A 12571-nucleotide genomic window follows, 5' to 3' on the forward strand; every position below is an offset into this window, starting at 1 on the left:
GACTGCCTCTCTCTTCCCTCAAACTCTTGTTGCTTCCCTGATTGTTGCAAAAACAACTTCTGGTGCAGTTCAACTATTAGTTATTATTGAATCATCATCAACAGAAGTTATTTATATAAAGAAAGACAGCGAAAGTAAAACAGAGTTTTATTTTTTTCTAACGGTTTAGTTGCTTCTAATTCACTGTTTATTACGTGGACATATCTGTTTCCAAATTTAAGAATTATATACAACTGAAGATCACATTTGGTAATTAAAATATATATTTGAACAAGTAAATAAATTTATAAAGTAGCAGCGTTACCGTTTTCTCTTTTAATTTTTATCTCATCATACTTTATACAATTAAAAAATCTCGGAAACCTTCTATTTCAAATAATAATTAAATATCAATTGGCAATAGTGAATTAATTTTACAATAATTTGCTAATGGTGATAAATTGTATACGTATTACAGCAATTAATTTTTACAACGAGCATGAGAACAGCCTACTGATTTACATGTGTATTTTGATAAGAAATTACTGAAATCAATGTCTTGCAAATTGACATTTAGGAACAACTGGATGGTAAAGCAAACTTTGAGATTTAATTAAAACAACTATCTTGTTTACATAGGTGTACTATTTCCATAAAAAAAATATTGTTTATAGAACACACGTGTATTTGTATAGGCACAGGTAGCATATACAGTTAGACGTTTTAATATTAACTAGCAAGTGAATATTTATTTTGTTTCGGTCAATTATTTACAATTCACTTATGAAAATCACTTGTCAAGGAGATAACAAAAGTGATAATACAATCTGGGGTTGATTATGAAATAGACAATTTTATTATTGCTTTTTTAATGGCTTCCTCTGCTTTCATGGTGTGATTCAACTTTTACCTTAATTTTGAATGTTATTAGTTCTCATTTTTACATTATCAATACGTATTTTTATTGCCACATTTGTTGAGCAGCTACAACGAAAAATAGTCTCACAAATTATAAAAATTGTATCTATGGAAAACGCTGGAAAAATTATTTATTTGCTTAATTTTAGTATTAAGATTAAGACGTGCACATATGTACTATATTAAGGCGATTTGGTTGGTTTTTCTCCTTTATTTCATATTTGTTAAGATTGAACGTGTCAACAAAATTTTTACGTTTGTATTATCCTGTCGTCTCTTTTTCCGTCCACGCCACTGGTATCTAACATTTTTATCGTCATTATTAACACTGTCGCCGTTATACAGTTCATCCCTTAATAACGAACTAACTATGTATGAGCTTTTATATTTTTTTATATTTTATGTAAACAAAATACTAACATAATCTGTTATCAGTCTGGAAAACTATAAATTTTATAAAAACTGTATATAAAAAATGTTTTTTTTTTAAATCAAAAGAATAAAAGAATTCATTTTTAGCACCTTCTAAACTGGAAATGCAATAATATTTTAAGAAATGGCAAAATGTGTATTTACCTAGTATCTAATTGTTTTATTTACCTACCTCAAATAATTGATTATATTAAGCTAAGATATGACTGAAAATATATTCATTTTTCTTTATCCTGAGCTAATCTTCGCATTTCCCTAAAACTAGAACATCTCGTATCCTTAACTATTTGTGAACAGTAATCTAATCCAGGTCTACCTCTACTCATCTTACTACAACTAGTTCTTCGTACCTGAGAATGTGTCCTAGTAACCTATCTCGCCCACTTCTTAACGACCTCTATTCTCCTATTCTTTCTAATAACTCTTCATTTCTAACCTTCTCTATCCACAGTATCCTCATCATTCGCCTGTAACACCACATTTTATTTAACTTATTTTTAACTTTTGCTTATAAAAGATCCGTAAAAGTACTAAGATACTTTATGAAAAAATAAAATTGAAAAGTTAGTTTTTCAAGTTATCGAAAAATATCTTTAAGTTTACTTACTGTGAGAATTTATTACTATTATATATATTACAAATGGCAAATGATATGTTTTCGTAAGGTTAGGTGTTAAATGATCCTTTTTAAAAACAAGATTATTGAAATTTTAACTCCGTTAGAAGCTCTTGTTTCACTGTTGTGAATGAAAAGGTTTTATTTAGTATTCACTGTAAATGAAATTTACTGCCTTAATATAATTAATTTCCTTTAGAAAAATGTGTCAAATTTTCAATTAATCATGAGTAATCACTTGCTCCTTTTCTTTTTTGTTTTCGTTCCGATTTTTATAAAATTAGAAAGGAAACTTGTTTTATAAACTTAACAACCCCAATTCAATAGGCGGCCTAACAACTGCAATAGTCAAAATTATTTATTACTAAAAACGAACACCGTACCCTTTTCCGAGCAATATGTCGATTGATATTTATTACGAACGCCTTTTTATTTTTTTATGCTCAAACATGTGTTAAAAGAACCAATAAACATTTTCACGGTCCCCAATCAGTTACTTAACACTATGCGTGAATATATTCCTGAACAAATCGAAAAAAGGGTTTACCGTGAAATTTTCGATGTAATTGAATAAATGGTTCTTTTTTAAAAGCTGCTCAGCTGCTGAACTGAAACATCCCGTAATGTTAGCTGTTAATTATCTTAAAAGCCACGTTTTTTTATAAACAACGTTTTACTTTCTTTTTCGAAATTTTGTACTACGTATCATATGAAAAATGTCAAAACGCGGAATGGATTAAAAAGAAGTGTCGCATTAAAATAGGTATAGGTATTCGAATTTTGATAGTGACTTGAATATATGCGATTTAAATTTAAAACTAAGAATACTGCAAAACGAGATAATACGATAAATTCCAAGAAAATACCACTTTGCTACCGAAGAATAATGAAAATTAGAATTTTAATTTATTTAAGTTTATCATCATCAAGAAATCTCGATCTCAACATTATTTAGGGTTCTAAAGTATTAACGTTTAAGTGGAAGTAATAGTATTAGGTTTATAAATTAATTATTTCTATGTATATATAAATTTTTATTCTTTATACTTGTTTGTATACATGTTATGGACCAAATGATTAATAGGACATTATATAAAATGTCCGCTCAGTTTGAAATATGCTCAATATTAGAGGGCAGTGTGATAGCAACCGTAGAAATAATCAAATCGACCGGGCATTATTTATAACGCTCGTCGCTTATGGGTCAGAACAATTAAAACCAGGTTTTATTACTATTTTTATTTCAATAGTAAACTTGAGAGCATATTTAGTGATAATTGTTTCAATTGGTTTTTAACAATCTTTGAATTTAGAAAAAATATTTTTATTCATTGCATATAATCGACTGATAAAGATACATTAGGATTACAATTAGTTCAATATTTAGTTTTATCACCGTTGGCCGCAATACACGATTCCAATCGGGAATTCATATTCCCGATTAAAGACTCCAAATTCTTAGGGACCAAATCGGTCCAAATGGTCTTGATTTTGGCCATCCAATTGTCAATCGAACGTTTAGTCTCTTTCTCAAGGATATCTTTCATCAATTTCGATAGGGTTGAGGTCTGGCGAACAAGCTGGCCACTTTTTGACCTCAAATTCTTTGCCATCAAACCACTCTGTTTTTCATCAATACCATTGATAATTGTATGGCATGTGACACAACAATCGATCGGTAATTTGATTCTCAATTCAAACGTGTGCTTTATTTACATGGTAATCACCTGGCATCAAATTAATCAATCAAAAACATAATTTTATCACTAAATCTGCTCCCAACTATAGAATCAATATTTAAAAACAGATAAAAAATCTTTCCATTCATATGCACTCTGCTGACCTATGATAATAAAAATAAATTGACTAAACTTTACCATAATTATCAATAATCAGACTAATAATTTCTACTTATTTGGAAGAGGTTTTGAATTCTCTAGTTCTTAGTAGTCTAAATCCTAGTTGAACTTTTAAACCTTAAAGGTTAAACTGTTGCTAAAACTTTGGTTACTTAAAAAATTGTTCTTCTCCCCACACCCCGTCCAATGTACCTGTGTATTAGGTATTTAGCAGATTGCCCGAAAACCACATGACAATATTCGTAATGTCAAGGTAAGATAAATAAGGAAGTTCAAATTGCAATTATTTATTCCGTTTGTTATTATTCATAATGCGTGGGTATTATGAAAAACGCCCCTATTCATTACTTGGTCCATAACTATATCACAGTGACTGCGTTTTGTTTTTACATCGTCAGTAGTCCTAATTCGATTTGAAAATAAATCCTAATCCCTTTGCTTAAAAACAAAAAATATTCAGATAATTTTTGAGGTTCTTTACTTTTTTGTCTCTATTTATCGAAATATTCTGCATACCTACAAAATGTAGCACATATTCCTGTGTAATATGAAATTCCTATCTGTCTTGAAGAAATTCTTCATCTCTAATCAGAAAAGTCTTTCATTGACTATTATCTGTTATTCCAGTTTTCCTCCATCCATGTATATCTTATCCCGAAGGATAGTTTTAGTAGACAGGTAAGGCAAAAGTTCACGGAACACAGGAATTACATTTTACTTTTATGCCGGACGAACGGAAATACATAACTTGGTAAATCTGAAGAAATCTCCTGCGTCTCTGAAAACTGTTCTAAACTAGCTGAACTCTCAAAATGTTTTGACCAAAACATAATACCCCTCAAAAGCTTTACATTAATCTTATTGGACTTGTATTCCTTGATGGTTAAAGGTATTTGTAAAGTATAAAAATTCTGTATTAAAGACTTGTATAATGATCCGTCAAATATTGTTTAATTATTTATTATTAAAGACTTCAATTAGATTATTAACAAATTAAACTTAATGAAGTTGTCTTATAAAGTCATCTAATTATCACACTTGCGCTTATAATCACAGCGACATTTTATTGTGTCGGGATATGTTTGGCCCCTACAACTGGTCTGGATGCTTACAAAAAGTACTGAAATAGTTCCCTAAGAATCACATTTAAAAAAGACAGGCCACAAGTAAAATTATGATCTGTTTTTGCGAACTTTGAAAAGTCTGGCAGAAATTACCGCCGGCCGGAAGTGTCTATTTTTAACAATATTCTATGAAAAATTATGTAAAAATCAACAGTCAGGCTTTAAAAAAAAATGAGTAATGTTTTTACATAGCACCTGGTATCTGCAAATTGGTTCAAAGTACATATGTTGGGATCTTGAACATAAAGCCATTTTGGTGGCGGTGAGCGAAGTGTATGGAAGATGTGGGCGACCAAAGTGTCCATGTTTTTCTATTTCATTCCCATACGTACAGATACTGAATTCTAGAATAGTTCTAGACAAGTAAGGGATCCTGACTGTTCCGAAAATAAACGAATACTGAAGAAATCAGGAGAATCTTTTATCTACACAATTTCGCAAACAAAACAAAAGTCGTGTCTTGATCGCATTATACCGTGCTGTGCGACAAAAAAAAATAACAAATTCAATTGTTAAACACATATACAGCATAATTCTGGAAATTTTTGAAAAATATTTATCTGATCTAATTGGCTCTGATATAACTAGATACTTTGAAATAAATCAGGCATGTAGGTTACGTTAGAATCGGTTAAGCTAGTTTAGGTAGTATATGTAATTAGATAGTTTTATTCCGTACTAGATATTATATATCTGTACTAGTAGTTAGTAATTTGAATCAGCTGCCTCCTGTACTGGGAAGTTATTTGTGTGGACCTTAAGGGTCGCACCAGTGATGCAACACACAGAGTCTAGATCCACACTACGGTTTGTTTTTATAACATCTGATCTTTGAATTTGACCGGTATATTCGAAATTTGAGGGGACCACCAGCACACCAGCTTTACTAGCTAGTGGAACTAGAACAACCAAAAATTTTTCCAAGTGATTATTCGTCTTACAGTGAACACATTTAAATTTGATGGGGGCATGCCAATAAAATTTTGAAATAAATTCCCGTTATCTTCTGCTGGCTGGCAATTTTTATATGTCAAGTTCCAGTAGTTTATAATATTGACGTTCAAGTGAGTACATAACAGAACAATTTTTACTTACTTTTTTAATACCATTTAAGTATGTATTCTGATAACACTAAGTATTTTACAACAATTCTAAAATAATGAACATAACTATTACAAACAAATAAACAATATGTAGCCTAAAATATGTGTGTGTATAAATAAAATTGACGAGTATTATCAAGTACTATTATAACATACATGTAACCTATCATTGTTCGCATAAAAGATATTATCACATTGCTAAAAGCTGGACTTCAATATGAATATACACAATAGTACAACACGTCATTAGGGAATGCTTAAAGTATAATTTCATGGTACGGTAACAACGTTTTAAGATTAAAGAGATTAACGATTGTACGCATCCGATCCGATCTGATGAAGCCCTGACAGAACAGGGGATGGACGATTTAAAGGAGGGGTTATTACTCTAAAGTTCGACCTCGTTTAGAATTTCAAGTTACAATTACCAAAAGAAATAAATTTTATTACTAATATCGATTTATTAATTACCTACGGTACTAGTTCTAATTTTGAAATAGCATCAGTTTAAATTTTATTTATTGTATAAATGTCCCAAAAACACGACCTAACTGAAAGTCAAATCTGTAAATACAAAAAATAAAAATTTTCTTCCAATAAAAATGCGTTACCAAAATGGCTTTTTCTGGTATATATTTCTCAACAGCCACAATAAAATATTTTTATTAAAAATATCCAATTGTACCATATTACATAGTACCATAGTAAAGATCAGGAAGAAAAAAACAACCTTTAAGTTACTTAAAACATTTATTAATTTTCACTACAATAATCATTTTGTTGTAGATACAATGGCTTCTTCAGGTAGAAGAAATAACCAAGAAGATGAAGAAGAAGAAGAATAAGAAGAAACCAATACATCATGGCGAAATAAATATTGTGGTGACAATTAATGAAAGTGTTCTGTAACTTAAACATTACGTTTGTTCTTGTCGTTTTTATTCTGGAATTACAAGATTTGGTAGGTTCTTTGTTTCACTTTATCAAAAATATACAAAAAAGTGCGAGTTGATTCCGTACAATCTTGTAGACTTCGTCCATCACGAAAATCCGGGTCTCGAGCCCCCCGCCCCCAAAATCAATCCTCCAAACGTATCATTACAATATTAAAATTAAAAAAAAATATTTATGACGTAACTACAAATAATATCTTGTTCGCTTTACTTGTGCTATAAGACGTTGCTTCTTACTATTACTAAATTTCATGATTCTATGCCAATAGAAAGTACCTTATAGGTATTGATTACCTTGCCATTGTCAAAATGCCGTACCTTTTGATTGAGTTGACTTAGAACCTTGATTTTCTAACAACCCCAAAGGATTGCAGTTCTCAGTATTGGATATTAATTTCAAATTGATACCTCCAAGAAGGGTCCTGACAGACAGAGACCGCATATCTCTGTCTGTACGCATTACAGACTAATAACGAAGTAATCCTATTGTAAGGGTTTCTTTTTTCTTTTTGAGGTACGGAACCCTAAAAATGAAGAGGATGTCTGTACTATCCACATAACTGCCTCCTTTAAAGATCATGTGCTCATTTCTATGCTATTAAAAAACAAAAAATCTTTTAAAAAGGTTTGTCTGTAAACGTGACTGCCTGTACGATCTAAATTTTCGAAACAGCTGAACTGACATGGTATTTTACAGACATGAAGAAAGGTGACCTAGACCAGTATATCTTAACTTAAAAATTCAAATAATACTAATTTAGCTTGTTTGATACCGGTACACAAAAAAAGCAATCACTTTACGATGTATTTTTCGAAAGTGATCTCAAATCTGGTTCCAGACTAGTCCTAAAACATCAAAATTTCAGGATATCCTGATCTCAAATCTAAACAAAGTCAAATTGACAACATTTGGACTTTGGCTTTAAATGTTAATGTGCTGGGACAATTATTAGATCAGATTTTAACGAGAGTGGTGAAATGGCTACCCTTTTGGTTGTTTTGTCAATTCATTTCTCAAAAATTGCTCTTTGTAAGTTTTGAGATTGGGATTTCTGAAAATATCGATGTACTAATGCAATTCTAAAGTCAAATCTGAACTCAGCGTCACAGGTTGCGTTTGGTGGTGATTGGCTTTTTGTGTTTTCTTTTAATACTTAATTTCGTTGACCTATAGTAATAATACATAATATGCAGATCTACTATTAATAATCTAAAATTATGAGTGTTCTAATGTAATTAAACAGAAAAAATTAACTCTTAATCAATTTAAATTAACCCCTTCGGTGATTTTTCTATGCGTCCTTTGAGAAACGTTGATTCAGGCTACTGTTACGTAATTGAAGACACAGTTGCATCTTCAATAATGACCAATAAGGTGATGTTTGTTTCCGAGATATATGCGTATATCTGGAAGTACTGGTTTTATAAAAAAATATAATCAAATTTTTAGGGGTTATTTATTCTTGGCAACTATTACTCCCCTTCCAAATTTCTTCTCTAAATTTTTGATTTGAGTTTCGATTTTGTATTACCATCATCATCATTGTAAGGTCTACAGCCCAACAACTGGTTCACTGGTTCACTGGGTCACATTTCTCTAAATCTAATCTAGGTCTACCTCAGGCCCTTTTGACTGCTGCTTCTGTTCTTAATATGTCTCTAAGTAACCCTTTATGCCTGAGAAGGTGTATCCTACCAATCTTTCTCGCCTATTTTTTTTATTGACATCAGTAACTCCATTTGTTCTCCTACTCTTTCTCATTTCTAACCTTAGAGTATTCTTACAATCCCATAACACTACATCTAAACACATTTCTCCTGCTGCGTCCACCGTCCACGTTTCACTCCCATACAGAGCCGTGCTGTGAACATATCACACTATACATCTTCAATAACCGTTTTGAAATTTCCGAATCTCGCCACCGATTTTTTATTGCTTTACTCTTTATTTTATATCTTTTCCATCACCCAACTTAATTTTTTCAAGTACAGACCTGTTTATTAAATAACATCCAGTGTAATACAAAGTCTATCGAAATTAAAAACAAATGTGAAATTTTCAAAGTTTAATTTATTTTATACCTACTTTCAGATTATTTCAAGAAAGAAAGTGGCATTTACCTATACTATTAGGCAGTTTGAAACTCAAAGTATTTATACATTTTCAAAATGCAAATTTCACACCTTGCATGCTAATTCAACTGTTATCTTTACCCTCCTACCTCGTAGGTATAAAAAAAAATCATTTTTAACTTTCCCCTACGTCTGCTATGAAAACTAGGTGCTTAGCTCCTACACGCCGTTCTGTCTAGGGCCGTATAAGGGCCAACCATCGACCAATCACAATCAACACTACTTTCGAGCCCTAGTTGAAATGGAGGGGTATAAAACGTATAAATCCTAACACCCCTTTTTACTACTTAGTTTGCAAAAGCGCCACTAAATGAATATTGCGCAATTAATGATCATGGTAAATTATAATAACTAATGAACTTGCTATTTCGCGGTGTGCTGTTCCATGGTACGTTATGTTCAATGGATTTACGTGTTTGAGTGGGCAGAGTTCCGACTCCTACATTAGGTAAGACATTTCATTTTACGTTAGTGTATATTTCTTAACAATAAAGAAATAGTTTGCTTTTGTAAATAATAATTAAAAAAGAATTAGTAATTAAACGCTTGTTTGGTGCCAAATAATACCGTGATAAAACCATCAGAATTTAAATTAAACCATTGTCAACTTGAACATTTGAAAAATACTGAGGAAATTAAGCATTTCTAAAATGTTAAAAAATATAACAATATTACTAACCCACTCTGCATTAGCATAAATTATATCAAATTAAAAGACATGTAAAAAGAAATTGACAAAACAATTCAAATCAAAAATTGGTAGGACCATAAATAGGTCTAATAAAACTACATGAAAAAACATAAAAGTATTAATTATACAACATTAATATTTAACTCTTATTTAATCGATAAATGAATAATATGTGAAATTACAATTTTTTAGTAGGTAAATAGTAAATATGAAATTTATAAAACCGCCACTTGTTATAGAAACGGTAGGTGATAATTACAGTATTTTTAAATTAAAACTTATTTATAAATAGTGTCTGTACTGAATTCAAATGTAATTTATAATTATGTAGAATATTTAAAATAACATTATTTAATTGCAGCAGAATTTGTTGAAAATAGTTCCCATACTAAGCAAAATGTGTGAAAAAAAAATTCAGTTTACAGTAAAGTACTATGGAATTATTTTAATAGCCTACATCAGTGGTCGATCGTTTTTATTTTATAAATTTGTTTTACAGTCAAATCAGAGATTTTCTTTCAGTATACATCAAAAGCGGTTTTCATGCAAGAGCTAATTTATCCATATTAAATAATGTGGTGTTAACCTCTAGAAAATTACTAATTTCTGAAACATCTTAACGACTTCGTACGCATTATGGGGAAAAAGAATAAAATATATAACTGTTATTATAATTAAAGGTATTTTAAAACTAAATATATGGAATCCTATAACATTGTTAGTTACTAATAGTGGTTAATATGCAATATTAATTTGAAATCATTTTTCGATTTTTTATCCACTACAAACTTCCTCAGATACTTTCCTCATTAATCTGAGGAAGTTTGTAGTGGATAAAAAATCGAAAAAGAATTTCAAGTTGATATTTTAAAACTGATTGCAATGTAGAATTAGAAGGTTCATCATTTCATGAAATCATAGGCCTTCACAATTGCTAAACTTACAGTATTAATGTTCTAATTCGAACTGATGTGGACGTTTTCTCACCTATTTCATCGAACATCTTCTTGACGTATCTCAAACATCAGATATCTCTTAATGGACATTTCATATAATATACCTATGTATAAATGACATGATTAGAACAAATAAAATGAAATAAGTATCTCATCAATATTTTTTACAAACATTTCGCTAGCCTCTTTGATTGGTTGTGCTACGACGTCACATCCTGCAAAATCCAACATAAATGGATTCCTAAATTTTGTATAATAAGCGGTTACATCTACGAACTCGCCAAAGGAGGGCCCTCCCGTACCCAACCATCAAATTCTCTCAAACGTTCTTTTATTCGTTCGTACATTTTTCATATTCTTTTCTTACAGATCAGAAAATGAATCAATATTCTGACAACTGCAACCTCAGCTTATACGACGATGGAGATGATTCCGGATACGACATGTCATTCAAATCCGAAACAAGTGATTTCAGCGACGATCGCAGCGACCTGCTAGAATACGACACATTAACTTCCACCCCGAAGAAAAAGTTCACCCTCGAAGAAGCCTCATCTCCACAAAAATTGTACGAGAAATTCACTCAAGCATTCCATAGCACACTAAATTCGTACCAACCGGAGTATTACTCGAATTCAAAATCGAACGAAATAGCAGACATATTTTCTCCAATTCCGTGCCTTACAAGTCCGAATATTAATGAAGATAAAACTTTATCGACATCAGTAACAGCGGAAACCACTTATCCACATTCTATTTCGAAAGTGGGACTTCCCCTAGATGAATATTACAAGGAATCAAAACCGAGGCGCAAATATGCATCCGGAAGAAGCAGAGTATCTCGTGTAAAAAGTCCTACGCAGCTCATAAAAATTAAAAAAACAAGACGTATGAAGGCTAACGACAGAGAAAGAAACCGAATGCACATCCTAAACGAAGCCCTGGATCGTTTAAGGTGTGTACTTCCAACGTTTCCCGAAGATACGAAACTGACCAAGATCGAAACTTTACGATTTGCTCACAGCTACATCTGGGCGTTGATGCAAACGTTAAACAACATCGACAAGCCCAAATTCGACGAGGACATCACTATAAACGTTGGAAATGTAACAGTATCTATTAACAGGAACGGAAATTGCATTACATCGAAAAATTCCAATGGACAATTTTCAAATGCCGTTGTCACAAGCGGAAGTATAACAAATGCGAGTTTCATGCAAGATTACGACTCAAGATCGGACTCTCAAATGTCCTTCACTAACGAATTCGAAACTGTCGGAATCGCCGTTGACAATGAAACATTTGCACCAGCAAAATATGCAAATGATTCTTATTCAGATGCTTATGTTTATGAGGCGGATAAAACCCGTTACTTCAACAACATGATGTATGAGTGCCTTTAATGAAGGGAAGAATTATAAATGCTATATAGGTGTTCGATCGGACATGCATACATATGTAAATTTAATGTAGCAGTTGTTGCTTTAAAGAGGTACGTGCCTAGTACCTACTAAACGGAACCAATGATCTCGAAGTCTAGTCAACTAAATTAAAAAAAGTTTATTTTTATGTATTTCTGAACCGAATGTGATTTTATATTTTTACTCGTTTTAAATAAATGATTTTATAACGATCTCTGCATCTTTAATTTATTAATTTTAAAACAGTCAGTTTGATGATACGGTGCTGACGTCTCGTACCGACTGTTAGCTGCATCCGTCGGATGTTGGTCACTTACATATTTATATCGATATCAATAATTAAATCGTAATATTTTAATCTGGAATTCTTGGAAGGGGAGTCCACA

The 12571-nt window shown here is 31.4% G+C and overlaps 1 protein-coding gene across 1 annotated transcript; it reads left to right on the forward strand.

Annotated features, from left to right (window-relative positions):
- Nucleotides 1-7531: 7531 nt before the first annotated feature.
- LOC108735983 (basic helix-loop-helix neural transcription factor TAP) lies at nt 7532-12345 on the forward strand. Its single transcript, XM_018468229.2, has 2 exons — nt 7532-9565; nt 11134-12345. Exon 2 carries the CDS (start codon nt 11142-11144, stop codon nt 12165-12167), a length of 1026 nt encoding a protein of 341 aa, XP_018323731.1. The 5' UTR covers nt 7532-9565; nt 11134-11141; the 3' UTR covers nt 12168-12345.
- Nucleotides 12346-12571: the final 226 nt, after the last annotated feature.

This window comes from Agrilus planipennis, unplaced genomic scaffold, assembly GCF_000699045.2.
Source record: "Agrilus planipennis isolate EAB-ADULT unplaced genomic scaffold, Apla_2.0 scaffold4, whole genome shotgun sequence".
NCBI classification, from domain to species: Eukaryota; Metazoa; Arthropoda; class Insecta; order Coleoptera; family Buprestidae; genus Agrilus; species Agrilus planipennis.

Bases quoted from the DNA above. Each gene is read 5' to 3' on its own strand.
- LOC108735983 (XM_018468229.2), top strand. From the start codon at position 11,142: ATGAATCAATATTCTGACAACTGCAACCTCAGCTTATACGACGATGGA.